Source organism: Lepisma saccharinum, chromosome 1 (genome assembly GCF_977018435.1).
Source record: "Lepisma saccharinum chromosome 1, izLepSacc3.1, whole genome shotgun sequence".
Taxonomy (NCBI): domain Eukaryota; kingdom Metazoa; phylum Arthropoda; class Insecta; order Zygentoma; family Lepismatidae; genus Lepisma; species Lepisma saccharinum.
Window position 1 is genome coordinate 115,929,154 of NC_139229.1, and position 25,952 is coordinate 115,955,105.

Sequence of the window (25,952 nt, forward strand, 5' to 3'; positions counted from 1 at the left end):
TCGCGGATCATTTTTTAACGTGTACTCACGTTTTTTTGATCAATTTTTTTTTATAAAAAAAGAGTTTTTGTAACTGAAGAACGTATGTTTCCGCAAATGGTTTGTGGGGCTATGTGTCAATGGTTCGTGGGACTATGCGAGAATGGTGTGTGGGGCTACGCATATTTTTCGAAACCAATTTTTAACTATTGTAACCTATTGTGACCCTACCTAACCTAACCTTACCGGAAATTGTTCGTGGGGCTATGCGTCAATGGTTGAATTTCCGCTATGAAACATTCCCACATCACACAAAACACCTTCCACATGTTAGACAATACTACAGGAACTTCTTACGGTAAGTAGTTTCTTCTGTAGAAATGAAGAAATATGTCCGAAGGATAGTAAACTAGTACCGAGAAAATTTCTATAACCATTTTACTTTGTTACGCATCTTTAGACATTGAAGAAATTTAATCAAATAAGATACTTCCTTGCAATCGTCACATCTTATGTACATTCATTCTAATATGATGCACACACATGCAAACAACTAAGTCAAAAGAATATGCCAAGTGCTTAGAAATATTTGAAAGCTTGTATTTTGATGGTTTGAAAATGCTGCCACTTATGTGCAACCAAAATGAAAATTTGCTGCAAACACTTTTCACATACGAAAAATTTTGATTTTTTAAACAATGGAAGTGCAAACAACAGGAATACAATTACCTATACATAACGAAAACACAAATTTACGACAAGGTGGTACATATGATGAAAACTTAAATCTACGACAGTTTGAATTGTTAAATTGAAACAAATTGAAATAATTGCGTAAAAACATTCCCTTCCAAAACTTGAATTGACGCACTGATGAAATATGCTTTTGACTTGTTACTATACATTCAATCGCCGGGGGGAAATCTCGGACAACATTGCACCGTGCTCATACAACTGGATTAATTGGAAGATCAGTACAGTTTTCAGTTCGATATTTTCATCTGTTTTCAGTACAAATTACGAACAGCACCCTACTTAGATCCAATTACTACTTCTGAAATCACTAAATAATCAAACACTTCTTAAAATGGACAATGTTAGTAACCATCTGCTTTGTTTACATCGAGAAAAAAGCATGTTCCTCTTAGTTTACAGAATGGGTCAGTGTAGACCTTTCCTGAAGCTTACAATGTGCCTCTATTTAGTGTTCTTTACTGAATATATACTTCAGCTTGTTGTTCTTAATGATGTTTAGTTTTGTTCCTTACAGAACCGCCGCTTCTTCTAACAGCACAACGTTTCGCTATATCTTTGACACTGCCTGGGGTATATTACACAATTCACCTAGCAAGGGAAAAAGTCTCACACAGACATTCAAAAATCTATAAACAACAAGGTATCTGATTATCTAGAAAGCGATTTCTATGAGAACAACTAGATATGATGATAAAGATTTAAGTTCAAACTTACCAGGTTGCTTATTTGCTATCTTATTAAAACAATTCTGAAACACTTCATAAAGATGCATAGGCTCATCATCGCTGGTCGCCATCTTGATTCTCACAGCCGAAGCTTACTGCTGAAAGGATTCAATGCCAGCATTCTTCCATAATTGGGTAACAGATGGCAGTAGTGCACGATATTGTTTGTTTGTGATGTGATGCCGCAGCTCATGTGAATATACTGGGTGGGTATGTTTTTACAATTTTTATTTTCTTAATGTTACTACATTTTGTGCAGGATAGAATGTGTGTGTAGCAAAAAATATTGTACTATTCGCAAAATATCTAGACTCTCCATCTATACAAGCATGTGGACGTGAGATGCGATCAAAGATGTGATCAGTTCTTTCCGAAGGAGCTTCTTGGTGCGTCTATTCATAATTATACGCATGTTAGTCTGAGTATAAAATACCGAACATGACCATGAAATTCAATCAATAGTGCAATATGTGTGCATAATTGAGGCAAAACAAACTTATTTTTTATTTTATTTTTACATTTAGAATTTTTCTCTTGTATACACACGAGCTCATCTCATGACGACATTTTCAATAAAATCTACAATTATTTACGGCATTCCGCATAGGATAAGGGATGGCGAGTACAATATTAAATTATTATAAGTATTATCAAAATTTGTGACCCAACCAGGAATAGAACCCGAGTACAACGGTCTGCCGCTGAGCTAAGCCAACTTCTGGCGTACTCACCACCACAATTTTCTCTGAATTTTTTTTCTTTCAATCAGTGCTCGAATTCTCAGGGGGGGGGGACACGTGAGATGCTATCCCACCAGTCCGGTTAAGAAAATTTGTGTTAAGAACACCCCAGATAGGATAATTTGCAGAAGCATCCTTCCCCCATGTAGGAATTTCCATTCACATCACTGTTTTCAGTAAGTTTTAAAATATGTATGTGCCTTAGCAGTTTGATATACTGTATGTAACATTCTTATTCAGAGCAAATTGACTGACAGTTCTAATACTTTGATGCCTATCCTTTGGCTTTAATTACTTCTTGACACCTGTTCTTCATAGAATTAAACAGTTTCCAACATGTTTCAGAGCTTATTTTATTCCACTTGGCTTGCACAACAGTTTTCAACTCTTGTTTGGACTTGACACCTGCTTTATGGACTCCCCTCTTCAAAATTGCCCATAAATGCTCAATGGGATTTAAGTCTGGACTTTGAGCTGGTGTTTGTAGTAGTTTGGGCACATTCCATATTAGCCAATTCATGTTAACTCATGCCTTATGCTTACTGTCATTGTCTTGTTGGAATCTCTAGATAGGCCGCATGTCCATTTTTTGGGCACTTTGCTTTACATTGTTCTTCAATATGTCCAAATAGACATATGCATCCATGATACCATCAATAAACTGGATGGTACCGACACCTTTGGACGACATACAGCCCCAAATCATTAATGACCCACCACCGTGTTTAACTGTTGGAACTGTGTTAATGTGATCATTGTCTTTATTTGATTTTCTCCAGACCCTATTTATCTCATCTGACCCGTATATATTAATATGGACTCTTCTGACCATATGCCACTATCCCAAAATTCCTGGTCCTTGTGGATGAGCTCTTTCGCGAATGAAAGTCTATTCCTGCGATTCACCTTATTTACATACAGCATCTTTCGTGGTATTCTGCCATGATATCCATGCTTCCACAAGGCACGTCGGACATCATCTTGCCAGCAACATTTTCTACTAACGGTCGTAACTGAGGAACACTTAGTTGGGGGTTTTCTTGCACTCTTTTTAAAATAAAGCGTTCATGTTTATTCAACCGTCTCTCTTTTGGTTTTCTCAGCACATTCTGTGTTGAACCTTCCTCTCTAAATTTGTTTACTATGTATTGGACTGTGGAGTGTGATTTATTGACTGTTTGTCCAATTTTTCTTAACGAATAACCTCTAAGGGCCAAATTTACAATACCATCCTTCAGATCGGAACTAAGTTCCTTCACCTTCCCCATTTCGAACATGCTGATAGATAGATGATAAGCCTACAACAATACCTACGCCACCATTCCGCTTGACGGGGAGCACACCTGCATGTTCAAACTTGTTACGAAGTTGCAAACTGCACGAAGTTGCCCGAATAGCGGTGGCGCTATATGCGAGGAAGATTGAAACTCTTGCCTGTACGAATAACAATGTTGCATCAAACAGCGTGTTTTTCTCTTTTCACACAATTTATATGCTCTGTTTATGCACTTTGAACATACATTTTTATTGACATTTGTTGGTGAAACCTTAATTAACATTAATGTCCAGGTACATATGAAAATGATTATTATGTACTAGTAAATATTATATTTTTTCCTCGGAAATTCTATGTGCACGAATAGCAATGTTACTCACTGTAGATAGTTCAGTAGAATTAAATTACTACGTGGAAAGAAGCAGAACAATTAAAAATGATCAGTAAATTTAATACAGGCACTATCCCATCATCCACATGTTAAAGGTGGATGGATATCCAGGGATTCGCTTACGGCAAGGATCAGGTGTTGTAAAGGGGGGGGGGGGGGATGAAGGTCAACCTAAAATTATATTTTTCACACCTATAATTTAATTTTTGTCATTTATTGTAAGGGCATTGCAGGAACATGAATACTTCAAGCTGAAGGGGTGTTTTTAGAATATAATTGTCTTTTTATTTTCTACTGAGCGAGGTTCAGCCTAGGGCTGATTATTATGGGGGAGGGGGATATGCCTTGTTTGCTCTTCCCTGGAAAAAGATCCTGCAAAGGTTCATGACTACCGATGCCTCATTAATGAACATTAGCCTACTGCTCAAGTTTCAAGTGTTTGAATATAATATGGAAAATCTTCAATCCACATACAGTATATACCAGTCTTATTTGTACAGAGGTAGTGGAAAATTGAAATAATAAAGTACACCGCTAGAGAACACAAAAGAAAAAAAAATTCTTGCTCAAATGATGTTTACAACAATGGTACAGGATACACAACAAGTAAATATAACAGAGAAATCCCATAACATTTGAAATGAACACTATAATGCAACTCAGTTGTCCATTTCCTAGTTCCATATCTGTTTGTACACCTACAATCACACCACAATCACTCCAAATAAAACAGACAGAACTGAAGACTCACAAATTCCTAATACTTTGTGGAATATGCTTTGGCCTTAATGCTTGATGCTTAAAGCTTAATGCTTTGCTAATGATTGCTTGACACCTTTGTTGCATAGAATTCACTAGGTTCTGGCATGTCTCTGGGCTGATATTCTCCCACTCTTGCGATACAATCATCTTGACCTCCTTTTTGGATCTTGGATTTAAGTTTCCAACGCATTTCTTCAATATGGCCCACGAGTGCACAATTGGATTAAAATCCGCTGATTGCGAATGGGTATGCAGCTGTTTTGGAACATTCCACACAAGCCATTCCTTGTTGATACCCGCCATATGTTTGCTGTCATTGTCTTGTTGGAACAGTAAACAGGTGGCATTCCCATTTTTGTGGCACTTTGCTTAACATTCTACTTGAGAATGTTATTGTAAACTGTCGTAGAACACGATTCTTTTTACTTACAAACGGGCTTTTGCATGCTATTCTCCCATTATATCCCTGTCTGTACAATGCACGATGAATGGTTGAATTGCTCACTGTCTTTTCTGTTGCATTTTCCACCCGTGATCTCAATTTCGGAACACACATTTTTGGATTAGCCTTAATTTCTCTCACCACAATACACTCCTTTTTTTCCGTTAGCCTTTTCTCCATACTTCTGCTTGCCCGATTCTTTATTGAACCCTCATATTTGAATTTGTTTACTATATACTGCACGGTAGAATGTGATTTGTTCACTAATGACCCTATTTTCCTCAAAGAATGTCCTTTAAGTGCAAGATTCACTATGACAACTTTAAGGTCAGAGCTGAGCTCCTGTCACTTACCCATTATGGACTGCACACGACCAGGTGGTTGGACGGTCACTAGTAGCAATGGCACAGTGGCTACACAGACCTGCAACTGAAGCTGTATGTACAAAATTGCAAGGTGCTGCACGCAAGGTCAGTACATGACTCATGCATACGAACAAGAAAGGTACAACATGAAACAACCTCAAACGACTTATAATACTCTCCATCCTATACAATTACTGTATCTCGCATCTTTTGTACAAATTACCTTTTCGAAGGTCCTCCCTGAATACTGCGATACCTTTTGTTACAATATTTCGCCAACTGACTACGTAGAGAGGGGTTTTATACAATGTATACAGCCTGTACGAATAAGTATGATACATACTGTATCAGTCCAGGGTTTGATATGTGGAAGGTTTTCCACATTGTATTCATATTCCACATTAATTTATAATCTTAATGGTGCTTGACAGTAGTGAATCGATTGTAATGAAGTTCAACTTTTCTGCTCTTTTTCCACAATCTTTGTTCTATGCTTTTCTGCACTGCCTATAATGTAAACAATTTTTTCATGAACAAAAATTATGGATATTTCAGAATCAAGTAGCAACAAAAATCATTGTCATCATCATCATCCTAGCCTTCCTAATAGTTCCCTGCTGCCTGTAGATCAGAAATAAAACTTATTGCACTTACTAATTTACTGCCTCTTGCTGCATCACTTCTCATGCTTATGTGGGTGGTGAAAAATTTGCAAATTTTAGCATCATTGTACCACATGTGAACAGCCTTGCTTAGTAATGCAGTAGTTCAGTTGATTATACAGCATGCATATATGGTTCAACCCAGTGGCAGCGATTGGGTTTCAAAACTTGGGGGGGGGGGGGGGGGCAAGGATAAGGTTTAGCATAGTACGGGGGCAAAAGTGAGGGGCATCTGCTCCCCCCCTCATTGCCGCCACGGGTTCAACCACTATTAGGTTGCTTTAAATGCCTATTCCTTTCATGTACTAATTGGTCTTCAGATCGGTACTACTTTTTATTCATGCTATGAAGAATCACTGCTTGTGACAGATACATATATTAGTTCTCATTACAGCAAGAAGGGTATGCTAATGTTCAAGAAAATAATGGTGTTCAAAAAACAATTGTATGCATGTTAAAAAATTACCAGTATGAGCCTAGCGATAAAGTTGTAGCCTTCTGACGAATGGATCCTGGTGAGGTCCATTGCAGTGGTGTAGGCATCACCCAAATCATTTTCCAGTCCTGATTAACCTTTGTGCCAACATTGGGAAACTATTACATATTTTTTACATATGATATGTATATTATTTTAGGATGGAACAACATAGTGTATCAACTCTCGTGGCTTCCCCAAGGGAGGATACCCCAAAGGAAATGAACAAGCCAACTGTCAATGGGTCATCTGTTACACAAGCAGCACCTGCATCAGCTCCCCCAGTGATAGAACTTGAATCCTCATCTGCTGGGAAAGATGAAATTACAGGTATTCTTAAGCACTTGAAGCTTTTTATCGTTTGGTATTAGTATTTGTATGAAACAACTTCTGATTAATAGTATCCAGCTGGTATCCCCCCTCCCCACACACACAATTTGTATTCTAATGTATGTCAAGAATTAGGATGGAATTTATTTCATTGTTTTTATTTTTTATTTTTTGCATTACATTTGCAAATTGTATTTTTGTATTTTCATGTTTTAGAAGCATAATACTTGATGTTAAAAGTAGCTGGGGTAGCCTCTGTGGTGGAGTGGTAAGCACAGCATGCCATGATGCCAGGGGTCCCAGGTTCGAATCCACTGACAGCGCCAGCCTGAAATAAGTGGGGGGGGGGCTATAGAATTCGGAGTCAAATTCTCGGGGGGGGGGGCTAACTTATAGCAGCTAAAATGTATTTACTCTCATTAACAATTCATGATAACACCTGATTTGCTGCAAACAGCCGTTGATGGGGTATGAACATTTCAATAACACAAAGCTTGTAAAGTTCGTAAAAGGCAGATTTTAATGTTTCAACCATTGCAAGGAGGTGCTGAAGGGTCTTTATTTTTAGTTCCTTTCTACCTCACGGTGTGCCATAACTCTAAATTGTCCAAATCACAACAACAGGGAGCGGCAAAAGATTGTAGCTTTCGCACTTCAGAAAAGTGGCACTAACTTAATAAAGTAAGCATAAAATAAACAACACCACCCTTGAATAGAAAATGTGTTAATGACATTATTTACTCTGCTGTCATGATGAAATATCTTACGTTTTCTTGTTCAAGGACTGAAATTCAGAACTTAGGGCTAAAAATGGGGAGAGGATATGAGAAATACCGTCAACATAGGAGGTGCCACTCTCAAGGAACAAACATATTTTCACTACAAATTCACCTCCATTAGGAGACAAATATATTGACATAAAAACAATTAATAGAGTTGCAACCCTTGCCCTGAGGATTTTGATTTGAAAATCTGAATTGGATCAAAGATTGATTCTCCTGCACGGATACCCACCCCTACGACGGTACTGCATAAATTGCTTTCTACCCTCACAAATGATAATGAATTAAGATGTAGAACTAAGACTGCGAGCAATATAATTACCCAAGCATGCTGATTTTCACACTGTATTGCAATGATTAGTTAATTGGACTTGTATTAAGGTCCACAATATGCAAAGACAGCTACAGTATGGACGAGAGCTACAGCTTCTAATGTGTAAATCACCAACCCTGAGACCTTCTGTAAACAAACCGTCTCACCGATTCAATATATCACTGAACACGGAGACCTTACTGCATGCATAGAACTCACCATTTTGAAAGTGGCACTACTTCCTTGCTGTTCACATGATTATTTTTAGAAAATAACCAATGTTATAAAATATCATTATGTACACAAATCTCTAAGCTCATTGAAAGTTACAATGCATATTCCTACAAAATGTTCACACTTATATTGCCTTGCCATGTCACCAAGTTATTTGATGAAGTGCACTATATTTTGTGGAATAAAAATCGTTATTAGGATGCTTGTCAAAGTTTCGAACCGCAATAAATTTACGAATTTTCTTTGTCTTGTTTTGATCATCATCAATATATTTATTGGACTTACAGAATTGCATATGGCTGTTTATGCCCATTATATATTTTATTTACATAAGATACAATTTACATAAAATCTACAAACAAATTTCAAATACACTCCTATCTAGAGCATTCCCTGACATTCGCTACGAGACTTGGCGGCAAGCGGCCCGGCATCAGGGTCCACGACAGTCAGTTTTTTTCGCTCTCCCTGACTTTGCTCTCTTTCCCTTTCTGTTGACGTTTCAGACTGACGCCAGTATAATCCTCCCTCGGAAGTTGTGTTGTGTCATGTCCGTGTGCTGAAGATTGTGGTTTAATATGGCACCACAAAAGTTTACATTACAACAAAGGATTTATCTTGTCGAGTGTAACTTCGGAAAGAGGAATTGTGGAGAAGTGCGACGACGTTTTGCAACGAAATTTCCTGGTGTTCCCGTTCCACATAGAACTACTATATTAAACCTCGTAAAAAAGTTTAGAGTAACAGGGTCAGTTCTGGATAAAAGTGGAAAGAAAAATGGGGAAATCTAAAAAATAAAGTATACAAAGACAATCCGCACACCATGAGTTAAAAGAGAGTATTGTACGAGAAACTACAATATGCAGTAGACTAACTTCCACGTGTAAATGCCAATTTCCTTCGGAGATGCCAGGAATGTGTTGCAGCAGAGATACATCATTTTCAACACCTTCTGTAGCCAAGGTTAGTACACAATATGAAAAAGTGCTGCTGCCGGGCTGCTTACCGCCGAGTCTCGTAGCAAATATCAGGGAATGCTCCATATCAAACCTTAGAAATATGCATTACCATGTTATACCATTTTGTCGAAAAAAATGCAAGTAAAATATATTCAGTTCACATGCAAGAAAGAAGTCAAATTTATGGGAAATGATTACTGGTGCAAAGAATTAACCATAAAGGTGAAGCAATAAGTACAAAAGAAAGAGCATTGGGTTTAAAGTGAGACGTTATTTGCGGCAGCGTATCCCATACTACAAATTGGCCATTGTTTTACCTTACACAATTAATTGTGTAACAACGCTGGATTTTCATGTGGATTATTTTACTTCTATGAGTTTGCAATGCTTTCTGCATGCACGTGGTTTTGTTTACAGAAGGTCTCAGGGTTGGTGATTTGAACTCCCAACCGAACCACTTAATGAAATGTTATACCTCGACCGGGGATGGAAGCCAGGAGCCCTTGATATGAGGTTTATGGCTAGACTATTGGGAATGGGAACCCAATTTTAATGTTAGCATTTAAGAATCAGGTAGTTTGTGTACTCATTGATTTTTTATCATCGTATTTGTCCCTCTCGAATATTTGGAGCGATAAGAATTGATTCATTGATTTGGTGTTTTAAGTCCACTTTATGCACAGTGAGGCTAATCGGTACTGGACCTACAGTTTAAAGTGGGATCCGAACCACTTCTGCCTCCACCCTTGGTTACAAGGTGACGACGACGGCGATAAGAATAGATATAACGACGAAACCAATGAGAGAACATCACTAACACTTGTGCAATTGTCGGTACTCCAATGAAGAACTAACAAACAGAAAAGAAACATGACGTTTCTTTAGATTTTGAATGCCGTCCTACTTATTCATGTAAAATTCATTTGCCACACATTCTAGACATATTCAGAAACTGTATATGCCAACAATCAAAGAACAATTTCACAGTCACTGAATACGTTCACCTACCAGACAGACACCAGATATTGTAGCAAGTTTGGCAACTAGATTGGCCAATAACTTAGTATCAAAGAAATGATCAGTGGCCACTGTTATCCAGGCATATCTGCATGTGCATAGCGCCATCCCTGTTCGGATCCCAGCCTGGACAAGGGTGTTCTTTTTCATCAATTTAATCACTCATCCTCATCATTGCGATTAGCCAAAACTGGCAGATATGCAAAGTCAAATAATCCAAATGAATAAAAGCAGCCTTTGTTTTCAGTAATGTTTCGTTTGTGCTATTTTACCCTCTTCATAACAACATAAACTGTTAAAAATATATATAATCGGAGTGTACTTTGTAGCAGATTGAGGTATATGCAAACTTACTTAAATCATACTATGAACATGTGTGATATTCCATGATTATACAAAATCATATTCAGGATTCCTGAAAATTCATGTATATTTAGAACGTAATTTTACCAGCTGACTGCTTTTATTTTAGATGGGGAGGATACAGATAAATACTAGTGTTCTTGTGTGATCTTTAAGGATACGTTTTATGGTAAATCCTGGAATTTAAACATTGACACATGCACAGTTTGGCAGTTTTGTAACATAAAATGTTCATAAAATTTGGAAGCATAGAGGGTACTTGGTCAGCGAAAAGAGAGCTTTTATGATCAAACTGTTAAATATGACACATTGTGAGGCCAACCTCTGTGGCAGAGTGGTTAGCACAGCATGCTACATCAGGGGTTCTTGGTTCATATCCGTCTGTGTATGGGCATTCTTTGTAAATGTGCATTCATCAGTTTCATAACATCACTCATCCTTATCATCGTGATTAGCCAAAAGTGGCAGAAAAGCAAGGCTAAATAACTAAAGTCAAAATAAGAATGATGGATTGTGAAACTGCAGTGTGTAAGTTTGAAGTCACAGTAGAGCATGAGTGATTGTCCTCTACTTCTTGGTCATTTAGAAACGAAAGTATGGTATGTTAACTATAAACTAAGTTTGTATGTAAAAGAGTAGTTGCTGAGAGGGGGAGGGAACAAGTATGGAAAATAGTATGTGCATAGTAGAGTGTAGGATTTATGTTTTCCTTTTTAATTTTGCAGTTCCAAAACCTCCACCTGTTTCTGTGCCATCGGCCACTCCATCTCCAGCCGCTTCTCAACCTGCTCCGATTTCAGTACCATCACAGGTGACAAGTCAGCAGAAAGTTGCCGCCACTAGTTCAGAAGATAAAGGGACAACTCCTGATGCCAAGAGTCGAGCTGGCTGGACGAAAGGCAAGAAACGAAAGAAGAGCCAGAGAGACCAGACTGCTCCCAGACAACCTCTTACAGGTGATTTACATTGTTATTATTAATAATGATAGAATCATTCTTTTACTTAGTAGGTGAGGTTCGACCATAGGCTACGCCACTGTCACCCTTGTAATCAAGGTTTTCTGAATTCAATACCTGGTGGAAAGATTACTGTGTCTGTGCATAAAGTGGACTTAACAAACTCAGATGTGAACCACTCCATCAATGATATTTTTATAATATATTTTAATATACACTTTACTAAAATAATAATATGGATAATGTAATTTGCAACCATCGCACATGTAATACTGCAATCAAGTATGATGCACACACACACACACAAAACTATAAATGTTCTAAAAATTAAAATACCATAGTCATCACTAGGGAATGGATTTCTAGGTCCATACCTATTCTTTTTTGCTATGTCCTAGATGCATGCTATTTAGATATCTTTGCTTTCTATGTACACAGCACCCCTCTACTGAAATTCTATAGGACCTAAAAATGCCTAAAAGCCCTATTTTGACTTGAAAAGCATCTTTTAAACCATTCACTTAACTTTAAAGATAACTTTTATTAACAATGGCCCTTAATTTCCACCACAAAGGTTTTAGACCCTTGAACGAATCCAAGCGGCAAAAGAAGGAATGCAACAAAAAAAGGTGTCAAGGTCTGTGCAAATTTCCGCCATCTTCCAGCTTGGATCAAACATTTGAAAAATGGAGTTAAATGACTGGATGAGGCATTCTCCGTTGTGAAATGCTGTACTTCCCGGGCAATTAATTGGATTGTAGGTGTAACATGCCAAACAAAAATGCAGGCTGTTTTGGGACGGAATCCTAGATACAAAATAATTCAGTTGTTAAAAAAGGGCCGGCGTTACTCCCGGCCTCCAACAGTGTGAGAGCGCTGGAAGATTCCAAGAATAGCTCTGTCTGGTTGGCTGTTTCGAGTGTCTGCTGTAAATAGTAGGTAAGGCAACCCTGCAAGTGACCAGTCCCGTTGCCTTTTTCCACATTTGACAGTTAGAATCCCTCCGATCTTTCAGCTTTTATGGGAATGAAACACTGTTGCCAAGTTTACCTTCGAAGGGACTTGCAGTCAAACAATCAATTAGGCCTACGTCTTGGGCAAGGTCCCCTCCCCAAAGCAGCCAGCATGGAAGCAGGATTTTGTCAAAATAACTGTTCTGCGCTGTGATTGGACACCAGTTGGTACGGCGTCTCGACTTTAGGTGGAACGGGAGGGTTTGCACCGAAAACTACACTTCTCAAGTATACAGAACACCACATTTCGAACCTGCCTGTGGATCAAGTTTTATGAGCACACTTTATGCACAGACAGACTAATCGGGACTTGTCCTAGAATTTAAAGTGGGATCTGAACCACTTTGTGCCTTCAACAGATATTGAACCTATGGTTTCTTCGTTCCAAGGCAACGACGTTACCACTAAGCCTTGGGGAGAACCAAAAATTAGGAGCAGTTGCATTAATGAAATTTCCACGAATAACTTCCTTCAGCGTTGAGAGAAAGTTATCCATTCACACTTCTGGATTGTAACAATCACATTGAAAGTTAATGGGGTTGTTACAATCAAGAAGTGTCCTTGACTTTACAAGCGCCTACTCAAGGACGACTGGAAGAGCTTCACCACGGAGAACATTGAAAACCATATGGTGGTGAAGTGATTCAAAATATGATAAAGTTTTTACATTGGACAAATTGTATAATTTTTATTACTCAAAGAATAGTATTAATTTAATTAAAATAGTAACTTTTATGCACAAATTGCATCTAAAACCAGTTATTTCATAAAATTATTATTAATTAATAATTATGCCAATAAATTCATTATGAGCACCTAAAAACCCATTCCCTAGTCATCACAAATAAAATTTAAAAAGTAACAAGCACACACCATACTTTAACATAAATTTCAGATGATGTACAGAACGTTTGACATGCTCAAAACAAGATTCAAGCTGTTCTTAAGGGTTGAATCACTTTCTTACACCAGTGCTGTCTTGAGGGTTCTACAAAGATGCAGGGCATCTCTCTCATGTGTGTCCTGTTGTTGTTCAATCATGTTTAAATCTGGATATCAAATGGGCCATTCTGAGCTTTGAACATCTGCTGTTTCCAGTGTGCATTGTCATCTATAGTGAAATTATCAGATCCCAGTACATACCTGACTTTTGAGGTGTAATGTTGCAAGAACACATCCTATACACTGGCTTTTTACATTTCCCTGTTCAAAATACATGAAGTGTACGTGGACCCAACATGATACACAGAAAATCCCATACAAAGATGGTTTAGAAGCTCTCTAGGTAGAACATGGCACTCTACAGGAGTTACTGTACAGGTACAATATTCAGTTTATGTTTTATGACATATTTTTATTAACATTTATCCTTCCAATTTGCTGTCAAAAGCCTTGTAAGGGAGGATATTTATGTGAGTTCTTAATTAGAGCTGAGCTGTGGCTGGATTTTATTTATCAATGCCTGCTGATACTTTTCTGGAGTTTCTACAGGGTGTATCATAAGTAATAGCGCAAACTGATACAGTTGAAAGTACACGATAATAGAAGTAAAAAAGTCTCAGTAAACATGGGTCTGCAAACGAGCCATTTTCGAGATAATTGCGAATGTGTGGTTACAAGCTGCCACTAACTTCATTGTTTGTAAACATTGTCCTAGTTGGTAAAATTCTAATATGGAGATCTCATTGCTTTGATTGAACATTCTACTATACTTTAACAAGGAATACAGTACTACGTTAGTATGTTACATGTTACAATTACTGTACACTCGTACCTGTTAAAGGAGGTGTTCAAAGTGTTCATACTCTTCGTTGCTGTACGGTTTCATTTTCACTACGCAGTAACTTAAACTGACGTGACTCCCACAGTACGATTAGACTGTGTACTGATTGTATCCATCCTGTTTGATTACAACAACACCTTTCGGACATGTTCTATTTGTAAACAAAGAGCAAACCTCGGAACGTGCAAGGATAAAAGCGCTCTGTGTTTACAAAATGCAATCAGTGACAGCTTCTAACCACACATTATTAGCTTTTTACCAACTAGGATGACGTTTGCAAACAATGAAGTCAGTGGCGGCTTGTAACCACACTTTCCCAATTATCTCAAAAACCGCTCATGTGGGGACCCATGTTTATTGAGACTTTCTTGCTTCTATTATTGTGTACTTTCAACTGTGTCAGTTTGCGCTATTACTTACGATACATCCTGTACAGGGTATGTGAGGCTCCTGAGTGACGGGATCCACAAAAATGTTGCAATTTTCAAGCATTGGTTTCGGTTTTTGGCAGGAATTGGTAACTGTGCCAGCATCTCGGTGTGGGTATCAGTTCAGCCCTATTGGTAACATATTTTCTCTCTATTAGATATGGTGTAAAATCACGTGACTTCACTATCAGTTTGGTGTTATTCTTCTATCTTCCTGTAGGGTATGTGAGGTTCTTGAATGACAGAAGGGAGAAAGTTAGAGCAGAGAATCCAAATCTTCCATTTCCTGAAATTACAAAACTTTTGGCTGTAGAGTGGAGCCAGTTGCCCCAGAACCAAAAGCAGGTGAGGATAAAATGTTTTCATCTGAGTTGCATCGCTGTACTGGTCTTTTTTATTATGTTGACAGCAAGGGGGTATGAAATCAGGTGACCCGAAAGTCAGGAAAATTAAAATTGGTAAGAATGCAGTTCATTTTTACTTAGCATCACGGAGTGACCCCCTCATTGCCACTATATATCATCAAGTTTTCTTATTACAATGTGTATATTGTAACTGGATTGAGTAATCTTGTGTAATCTTCCTTCTATGACTTTGGTATAATATGTGTTCTGCATTGAAATAAATAATATGGTTTATTATTGGTATTATAAGGTCTTTTGTATCTGAACTTATTTACAGAAAAGTGAACAATATTGCTATTAGTCCAACTACAATATGTGTATTGCAACTATTCTAAAATACATTTATAGGTTTGATGTTTTTTTTCAATATCTCTTAAAGTAATAGGATAAGGTGTGAATGGTCAGCTAAAGGGAAAGGCGAAGGCTGCATAACAAATAATGATAAACAAATTTAATCATAGGTTGATGTAATCCATCAAGTCAATAGAAATCCTATTGACAGGAAATGCCATACAAATGTATCCAACACAATCACAAATACACCAGCCACAACCCTTTGAATTTGGAATAGTATTATTAGAGATCGGATTTTAAAGGGAAACATTTTCCTCTAGAAAGGACAAAAAAAAATGGGGGGGGGAATTATTGCCAAAAAGAAGGGAAAAAAGGACTATATTTTTTTCCACTCCACTAAAAATACTATTTTAAATGAAAGGGCAATATATACCATTCATATATAAAAAGGGATACATTAAATTTTGTATTAATGTATCCCTTTTTATATATGAATGGTATATATTGTGCTTTTATTTAAAATAATATTTTTAGTAGAGTGCAAAAATATACTATAGTCACTTTTCATTTCCTTTTTTTGAAGGTAAAGTACAGCGAATAATCTACCATCTGTTTTGATGAAATCTTCCTTGCAACATCTTACCGCATTCCATAGCTTGCTGCCACTTGAACCTGGCTTCGCCATTTTACTGACACCCAATACTGTTGTGGTATTGTGGCCACGGTGGCTCAGTCGGTAACACGTCTGACTTCCATGCTTAAGGTCCCGGGTTCAATCCTGGCAGGTTCAAATCTGTGAACGTTTCTAACGTTGGAAGCAGCCCCAGCACCCACCCAGCGTCGAATGACATGGGTACCTGGGGGAAACCCTGGGGGTTAAAGGCAGTCAGGGGCATGATGCTGATCACATCACCTCCACTTAAACCGGATAAAGAAAGTGTGGGGCATTACCCCCACACCCCCTATACACCTTCATGGCATGGTGCTAAGCACAGGGGAGCACTTTACTTTTTTTTTTACTTTACCCAATACTGTTGTCACTGTCACACAGTTAAGTTAAAACTATTCTAAAAAACTTCACAATAATAGTCTAAATCTAGCAGATAAGTACACTTCCAATCCAACAGGCGTGCTGCTTACAATGCATTTGTTGCTGCGTAAGCCCAGATTGCATTATTTCAACCATCGCTGTGATGTACTCCCCAACAGTCATGGAGGGAAGGTAAGGTAGAAGGTGCTTGTTGTTTCTTTCTTCTAAACTGCACCAAATAGACAATTGTCGAACGTTTGTTCAGGGGGAAAACACAGTCGTACAAAATATTTGATATCTTGTCAATAAAGGGACCAAGCAAGATGTTTTTTTATAAAGGGGGAAAAAGGAATGTAGGCTGAAAAACTAGTCAATAAAGGGGCCAGAAAGGAAAATGTTTTAAAAAAGGGGAGAAAAGGAGATGTGGGCTGAAAAATGGAAGCCAAAACCATGTAATCTTGTTGGTGGAAGATAATTATCAACACTGTTGTTATTTATTCTATGATCCATGTTTAAAAATAAAAAAAGGACTTTTCTTTAAAATCCGGTCTCTAAGTATTATACTGCACGTTGAGGACAAGAGTTGTCTTTGCAATGACAAAATTTACAGTAGTAAATTAGTGGCAGCACCAGAGGGTGACTGGGTGGGTGGTAAATGCACCTCATCCCCCCAGCAAACATGAAGAAAATAGATTAAAAATCCTCTTTTAACCCAAAGATACATTTTTGTATGATATTTAGGCATATAAATGTGACAAAACATTGCATTACCTATCCATAACACTACTAACACTGTAAAGTAACATCATGTTTCTGAAGCAGTGGAAGCCATTGATTTTAATCATGCAGAGGAAACCAGTATTTTCTCACTTTGATGTTTCCAAACTGGATTAAACACAAAATGTCTGTGTCTGAACAAAAAAAAAATTAGGATTGTCTGATTTCAGTTAAAATCATGGACAGTTTTAGGGAAAATTCATACACAGTGACACTTCTTACCCGACTATGTCACTCCCTTTTGTATGGAAAGGTCATGGTGCGTGCAGACAGGGGTAATGCAAAGTACGCTATAGAAAAATAGCCCAGTCTAAGTGACATGTCACTTAGATGCCATGAGAAGTGTTGTATCTCAGTTATCACTTCAGTATGAAATTCCAGTCGTTCAGGTATTCCCTATCTAAGAGAGAGAATCATGTCGACTGCATGTTAATATATGTTTGTGTATTTTAAAAATTACAATTAACGTGGAAGTAAATTTACCATTTTAAGGTGTGTCGTTTTAGCATTACCTGGAAGCTGCAGAACAAGATAGGGAGCGATATCTTCGTGAGCTGAATGAATATAAGCAAACAGAAGCATATCGCATTTTTACTCAGAAGCAACAGGAAAAGAAGAGGAGGGAAGAAATGAAAAATGAAGCAGCTCAAGATGAGGTGAGATAATACAACACTCCATCTATCCACTGAGAACATATTTATCTTTACAACAGATACATAATGGCACATTTAAATTCTGGCATGCGCATGTTTAAGTGGAGGTGAAGGTAGAAATTCATACAAGTATGGGCTATTGTGTTTTTGTGAACTTTTATTATTATTTCTTGTGCAGTCTACGGTTATTACAAGCATAAAAACAATTTTTTTCGTTGTGAGATTTCAGGAGAACACACGCTCCCTTCATCAGACATTTATTTTTAGTTTTCTAAAAAGGAAAAATTGTGTTTTTATGCTTGTAATAACGGTAGACTACACGAGAAATAATTCTACAATGGAAGCAGTACATACATACAAAAATAAAATATTTTATTATGTTTTAAGGAGTGGAACCTTGGCTACTAATGAAAGGGTATATAACCATTAGCATATGATACCTGCTATAGTTTTTGAGCCACGGTGGTCTAGTCTGTATGGTGTTTGACTGCCATCCGGAAGACCCAGGTTCGATTTTTGGGGTGGGTGATTTAAGGTTGGAATTTTTCCAGCCTTGTCCCTGCATGAAGTGGCTCTAGGGCTCACCCAGCTCCAAATCAGTGGTTACCTGGGGCAACTCTGGGGGGGGGGGAAGGTGACTGGAGCATGGTGCTGATCACCACCTCCAAAATGGCAAACATCAAGAGTATGTGGGGCCCTACCACCACATCCCCTGAATGTGCCTTCATGGCACGGTACTATATGTGTGGGGAACTTTACATTACCTTAACCTGTTATAGTGTATCAATCAACTTTTATGGAAGTAAATTTTTATTTTAAATATGAAAATATAAATATAATAAGCAATAAAAGATGTTTATTAATTATGCTTCTGTTGCTAGCAATATTATTTCGAAACTGCTTAGTTCTCAAGAGAATCGTGCCAGTTAATAATTTCATTTTTATTTGAACAGGAAAATGAAAAGGAAGCTGACTTTTCTGGTTTTGACATCCCAATTTTCACCGAAGAATTTCTTGATCACAATAAAGGTATGTCAAATTAAATTATTTTTGTAATGTAACCGAGACACATGTGCTACATGCTGTGTATGCATTTTGGTGATCTACAGCATAGTAAATAGAATTGTTTTTAGTTGTATTTCAGAAATTTGAAATATATACCTCCTGTTACTTTGCACATGCCATATGCTATATAAAAATTCATAGTTAAGTTTTTCGTTGCCTATACTTCATTTGTGCAAATTAATTTTAACTCACAATGCACATGGGGTGGGAATAAGGCCAAGGGGGAGACCAAGATGTCGGTGGAAAGAGCAGATAGCAGAGACTGTTAGGAGAAGACGACAAAATTGGAACACCTTGGAAAGAGAGAAGTGGTGGAAGACCAGGAAAAAATGGAGAGGCTGGACTTCTATGCCGACCCAGTCGGAGGCAGGAAACGGCGAAGGGTGATGATGATAATTTTAACTATTGAAAATTTTCACACACATAAGTTATTGGAAGGATGTTTGGTCCAGAATCTACAATAATTATATTTTTGACTAAAAATTACAATTGTTTATTGTGGACTGAACAACCTATTGATAACTATCAATACTTGGTTAATATTAGGGCTGAGCCGATACCGCTTTGAACCGATGCTGATACTTGAAAATTGAAATAATAAAAAATTGTTCAAAATATTGATCAATATTGGTGTGTAAATATTGTTCTGCAATTATATGCATTAAATTATCAACAAGTTTGCATTAGAATATTCAAGAATTACATCAAAATATGGAAATAGATATTATGCAATATCACAAATATAGTTTTTCTTGCAAAATTGATGCAAAATAAAAGGAAAGTTTGAATTGTGCATAATTTCCAGGATAATTAGACACTGCAAAAGTGTTGCGCGGCATTTTTGCGGATCCCATGAAAGACCAAAATGCCGGAAAAGTATTGGCTGGTATCGGTAGATGAATTTCAACCGGAATATCGGTATAGGTTCATCCCTAGTTAATATGGTTCTTATATGTTTCACTTGACACCTACTCTACACAGAATATGATGTTATTTTATTCATTAGTATTGCATAGCTGTAATTTTCACCTTGCAATACCGGTAAGAGATGCTACATGTGTTCATTCAATTCAAATATAATAAGGAATTTTATTAACAGCATTATGCTTATAAATTAATCAGTCTATTATTCGTAGCACATTAGTCTTATTTTCATTGCTTCTTGTTGTTTGTGCAGTATAAATTTCAATAAAATCAATTTTGCTGCACTATTAATGTAAATATTTGATCGCTTTGTTTTTAAAAATTGTTTAACCTTTTGGTGCCTAAGGCCATTTTCACATGTAACCCCCTTGATGCCCAAGCCGATTTTGAGCAAAATGCAGAGTTTCAATTAAATGAGTGTAGATCGGAGGCTAATTGCCCTAGAGAGATGAGTGATATACTGTTGTACGCGGAATGAACCAGAGATTCAGACTATATAAAATTTAAGCAAATTCGGCGTATATGTGGTGGGGGGAGGGGGCTAATTCTCAAAATTCCAAAATTTCTGAAGAAAAAAATTTGGTTCCCCCACCCTCCCCTCAAAAAAAAAAGTACATGACAGTGTCGACATGCACATGGAAATGATCGCTGACATGTAAGGAACACAAAAATATTTGCATTATTATCATATGACCAATGTAACTTGATTTGTACCCCCAAAAGGAATGGTCGGCACGCCACTGATTCAAGCTTCAAAATGCAGCGGTACCTTGAAAAGACTTTAGCTCAGAGACTATTTTCCCTGGAGATATGAACGATATACCGTTGTACGCAGAATGAATCACAGATTCAGACGATATATAATTTATGCACATTCGGTGTATATATGGAGGGGGAAAGGGAGAAATCCCCTGAAAATACTTTTTTTTAAAAAAAAAAATGGGGTTTCTCCCCCCCAACCTGAAAAAAAGGATGAAAAGTTCAAAATGCACATAGAAATTATCGCTGGCATGTAAGAAACAGAAAAATATTTGCATCATTGCCGTATGACCAATGTAACGCGAGTTGTACGCCACTGTCTCAAGCTTTGGAATTGAGCGAAATGCAGAGTTACATTGAATTTACTACAGCTTAGAAACTAAATGCCCTAGAGATATGAAAGATATACCAGTGTACGCAGAATGAATCGCAGATTCAGATGATATATAATTTATGCACATTTGGCATACATATGGAGGGGGAAAGGGGGGAAATCCACTCAAAAATACTTTTCTTTAAAAAAAATTGTTTCCCCCGCCCCCCCCCCCCCCCCCCCCCCCGAAAAAATGTCAAAATGCAAAATTTATGCAAATTTGACGGATATATGGAGGGGGAAGGGAGAAAACCCCTAAAAATTATTTTTAAAAATGTCACCACCCAAAAAATGTCCTTGCACTTGGGCACAAAATGACACCTACGCACAACATTCACGGACGAAAAGCTAGAACGCAGTGAAAAATGAGCGCCGATTCTTGCAGCTGCTTGAAATTCTATTTTTAGACAATGCAGGGTAACCCCTGTTGCAACTTGTGCTAAAAAAAAAAAAAAGAGGTTTCCTTCAGCGCACTTCGAAATTCCATATTCACAACGCAGATTCAACAACCAGTCTCCCCCTCACGGAAAACTTTCATTTTGACATCGGATACTGATAAACAAGCTTCCTTCGAATGCAGTAAACAGGAGGGAGTGAAAAAGCATTGCTTTAGAAACAACAACAACAAAGCCGGTCTTCCTCTGTCGGCAAAAATTTGACCTTGAAAAGAGACTCAATAGAGAAGTCCCTTTTCCCCTCCATTTTCATGAAGACAAAAAAAAATGCAAAAAAAATCATTTCTGTTAAATACATGTGTTAGGAACAATATAAAAAAAATTGAAATTCTAGCCAAAAATAGAAAAGTTATAACATAAAAACTACGACCTTGACACAGCGTCTCGATCGAGATGCTTGGTACCGGGAGGGTTACATTTGGGTATCTCGATCGAGACGCTTGGGTCCCAAAAGGTTAATGCATGGACTAATTTTATTATTTATTTCAGCCCGGGAGGTTGAACTTCGTCAGCTTAGGAAATCAAATACCGAGTACGAAGAACAAAATGCTATCCTTCAAAAGCATATAGAAAACATGAAAGCAGCCATTGAAAAGCTTGAGGTGGAGACAGTTCAGCAGAGAAATAACAATATGGCATTGCAGCAACATCTTGATAATTTGCGTGCCACATTAACAGCAAGTTTTGCTACTGTGCCACTACCAGGTAACTTCTGTAAATATTATAGTGTAATTCCTGTAATTAAGGAGATGAATGAATCATTCAGATTCTGCATTAGCATTTGTCATTCTGTAGTCATCAGTATTAATAAATTTCATATTAATATCAGCAAAAAATCCTATTGGTGCACTCCAAATTTGTAGATATATCTAATTGCTAGGCCACATATTTATGATGAATAAAATGTCAAGATTTCGGTACAAATACTGGCCTCATTTTGGGATTAAAAGCAGTATATAAAAGGGTGAATATAATCCTAAATTTGATTTAAAAACCATTCTTATTACAAAAAGTAAACATTTTTTTCCAATGGCACATTTATGTAGTTTTCAGATTACATAAAGGAGTCTGTTTTTGCTTCTCAAATTTTTACAGGATGATTTCAAAATATATCCATAATTTTGCATAACTCACAAGATAATTCAGACTTCAGAAAGTGTTGTGTTGGTAAATAAATCCTAAATTTCATGGCTGAGTTTTGTAGTTCATTTCGTGACAAAACATAGGAGGATAATTACCTCACACCTGGCAAAACCATTAGAAATGATAATTACAATGTGTTATTTCACATTTCGTGTTTCCATCAAAAACAAAATATACATGCCTCTACTGATTGCTAAAATTATCAGCAATTTTGCATATAAATTGACACTGGCTGATGATCGCCATCAGCCAATTAATAGAATCAGTAACAACTAAATATCCCCTGCATTCACCTGGTTACATTTCATTTCAGGGTGAATCAAATTCCATGCATCTTATGTCACCATTCTTGTCACGTTCACCAGCTCTCTGTCACTGTCAAGAATTGTTGCAAAAAACTTATCCACATACTGATACAAGAATCCAATGGCTAGCTATGCCCAGAGGATAAGATTCAAGAGAAGACCATGTTTTGTATGTGAGAAATTTTAGGGTCCTGCTTACTGGGAGTTTATGCCACATGGTTGGGCTGTCTGTGCAAGCCTGTAGCAAACAAGCTGCAGTGAGTATAAGATTTTTACCCCTTGTGATACGCAGCAATAATAAATCGATATAAGTACCTTACATTACATTGCAAGTCACATGAAGTCTGCTAGAAATTTCAGGACTTGAATGACCTCAAAATCCAACCACACATAGCACGTAACCTTGTACCATCCAATTTTGATGTTTCGTTCCATGGCACATTCTTAAGGGGAAAGACCGACCCATTCCTTGGAGGATGTGACAAATAGCATCACAGAGTTGTTTTTGCATAAAAATTACATTGCTAGCATTATTCCAGTGGATGATATCATTTTTCACCATAATGGCAGTAGATTTCATGGCATTCTTTTTTCTTTCTTTTTTTGCACACTAAAAAGTGGGATACTACCATTATGTGAAGCTTTTTCATTTTAAAAAAATGTACTGGTGTTACAAGTACTTAAAAGTTATTTATTAATAGGTAAACTGTCTTTGGTGCAGGATTATGATGCATGGAATATTCATAAATATACATTAAAATTGAATAGTCCAAATTGATGCAAATCATTTCTTTGTGACAGCTTAGTGAATATTTTTCTGGTCTGAAAAAGAAAGTTAGTTGGTGTTGATTTGTGCATTATTGACAAAATATTACACTTGAGAAAATTAACTACAATGTTGTGAAGTATGGACTTTCAAAATTTGTTTGTTTATGCAGTTATATGACATGCCAATTAGATGATTACATGATGAAAGGTTATGAACTAACTTTTGGACTTAAAAAGGATGCAACGATTATGCAGTGAAGTACAGTACTTATTTTTTTTTAAAAAAAAAAAAAAAAATATGTGAAATATGCCCATGACTGATGGCATGACTCAAGTAAGCGATCGTGAGTTAATGCATATCTGTCTTTGCCAACATGTGGCAGAGGGATGAATAAGCTGCCCAAAATCACTACTTCCCACATTTCTTAAGTTTGTCTGGTGTTTTTCTACTTTATGCTCAGGTAGGCTAATTTGGACTAGACCTATAGTTTCAAGTTAGATCCAAGCCACTGCAATGTGCATCCACTGGAGATCCAACCCAGAACCCCTTGATTAGAACAGCAGGAGCCACTACACTATGGGGAGAGCTGTGAAAGAAGCAACTATTCAGTTCTTCGTGGAACATTTATTTTAAATAGGTACTTTTGTCAATATCAGCAAACATTTTGTATTGGTCCATCCCTAGAATATAATGTTAAACTTTGAATTCAACGTCACACACATACATTTTTTGCTTTACTTTCAGGAAGCAATGAAATGCCCACTCTTCAGACAATCGACACCTACATGGCAAAGCTTCATTCCCTCATTTTGGATAATTCTCAAGAAAATGAAGGTCTAGTATCAACTGTCAGGGAGATAGTTGGACGTTTGGAATTCCACGGATGACAAAATGACCCACACAGGAATGTGCCTGTTGTGATAGTGACTGAACCACATTCCCACATGGAAAGTGTCATTCTTAGAACCCCTTCTGTTCAAATGCACAGTACACGCTAGATTTGGATTTTTTCCAGTGTATGTTTTATATTTTGCTTTCTTTTTTGAGTCAGTACGATGAAAAATGGTTTTAGTGCGAGATGACTTGTTACATGAAGAGTGAATAGTACTGTGAATTGTGGTGTGAACTTACGCTCAATGATAATGGATTGTATGTTGGTAAAGAAACTGATGCAAAGTATGTATATAACCCTGATATTTTTTTTAAGAGAAAACAATAATTTTTGATAAATGTAATTTAAACAAAAAAGTTGCTGTAGGGAGTACGTTTCTTTTCTTGCAAATGAGTCAGTTGCTTGATAGAACTGCTAGCAGTTGCTGTATAAAACAACAGTTAAATAAATTCATATTTTCCCCTCCATTTCTTTTTACGTTAAGCAGTTTAGAAACAGTGCATATCAAAAGTAGATCAATTTACAAGAATTTTCTACTATTACAAAATGCATTAAACCTGGAGTAGCTTACAAAACACAGAGAATTGGAGATAGTTCAGTTTAGGCATGTACAGTGAAACCTCGATTTTACGTTTTTAAGGGGGCCAAGCTTAAAAAACTTAAAATATGGGAAAATGTCAAATCGAGGAAACTTTCTTAACATTTTACTATGTTGGGATCATCACGATTGAATGTATAATGCGGGGAAATGTAAATTCCGGGAACGTAAAATCGGGGTTCCACTGTACTTACTTTTTTTAGTTACTCAGTCTTTCGCCACATCTTTACTTCCTGTCAGCCATATTGAATATGGCAGTTGCCAACCTGACATGGAGTAGGAAGCAATAATGGCACTCTGCATTGCCTTTAATTTATATTTTTTACATCCTTTTAAGCAACATATATTTACATGTTTTAACTCCTGAAGAAGCCACATGATGTGGCAAATGCGCAACTAAAAAAAGTAAGTACATGCCTAAACTGGACTTTAACTACTTAGTTTCACCGGTTTTTATTGTATCCACACCTCTCATTAATATGATCACAAGTTGCATAACTATATTTCACATCATGGACACATTTTCCATAAAATGCATCTCATAACACTGGTAAACACACTTTTTTATTGCTAACAAAATTAAAGTAATTTTAGGGTATCTTTGTGATTGTGATTTCGAATATATCCGTTTTTCTAAATTGGCTCTAGTTTATGAGTAATGGCTGCTCTTTAAAAAACATAAAAAACATGAAATCTCATTGTTAATCACTCTTAATGACGAGAAAAACGTTCTTTCCGAGATTTTCTTGTGTGTAGGGTG

General features: G+C 37.0%; 2 protein-coding genes across 17 annotated transcripts in view; one reads left to right on the forward strand and one right to left on the reverse strand.

The window, feature by feature from the left end:
• Nucleotides 1–1,550, reverse strand: part of da (transcription factor daughterless) — a 338,039-nt gene extending 336,489 nt beyond the window's left edge. For all 14 annotated transcript variants that reach the window (XM_083137037.1, XM_083137007.1, XM_083137022.1 and 11 more), the window contains exon 1: nucleotides 1,450–1,550. In XM_083137037.1, the coding sequence (XP_082993163.1) occupies nucleotides 1,450–1,531 (82 nt within the window). In that variant the 5' untranslated portion in view covers nucleotides 1,532–1,550. The remainder of the gene's footprint in view (nucleotides 1–1,449) is intronic.
• On the forward strand, nucleotides 1,515–25,059 carry LOC145999754 (high mobility group protein 20A-like). Of its 3 annotated transcripts, none has more exons than XM_083137055.1 (8): nucleotides 1,515–1,666; nucleotides 6,734–6,903; nucleotides 11,297–11,527; nucleotides 14,972–15,096; nucleotides 17,763–17,912; nucleotides 18,863–18,938; nucleotides 21,975–22,190; nucleotides 24,447–25,059. In XM_083137055.1, exons 2-8 carry the CDS (start codon nucleotides 6,735–6,737, stop codon nucleotides 24,587–24,589), a joined length of 1,110 nt encoding a protein of 369 aa, XP_082993181.1. In that variant the 5' UTR covers nucleotides 1,515–1,666; nucleotide 6,734; the 3' UTR covers nucleotides 24,590–25,059. The 3 variants fall into 3 exon arrangements, with proteins under 3 accessions (XP_082993181.1, XP_082993173.1, XP_082993186.1); XM_083137047.1 differs by having other exon boundaries at nucleotides 1,569–1,670; XM_083137060.1 differs by lacking the exon at nucleotides 1,515–1,666 and adding an exon at nucleotides 1,744–1,846.
• The last annotated feature ends 893 nt before the right edge of the window (nucleotides 25,060–25,952 follow it).

Bases quoted from the DNA above. Each gene is read 5' to 3' on its own strand.
- LOC145999754 (XM_083137055.1), top strand. From the start codon at position 6,735: ATGGAACAACATAGTGTATCAACTCTCGTGGCTTCCCCAAGGGAGGAT. The intron at 11,528-14,971 runs GTGATTTACATT...ATCTTCCTGTAG, and splicing joins TCCCAGACAACCTCTTACAG to GGTATGTGAGGTTCTTGAAT. The intron at 22,191-24,446 runs GTAACTTCTGTA...CTTTACTTTCAG, and splicing joins TGCTACTGTGCCACTACCAG to GAAGCAATGAAATGCCCACT.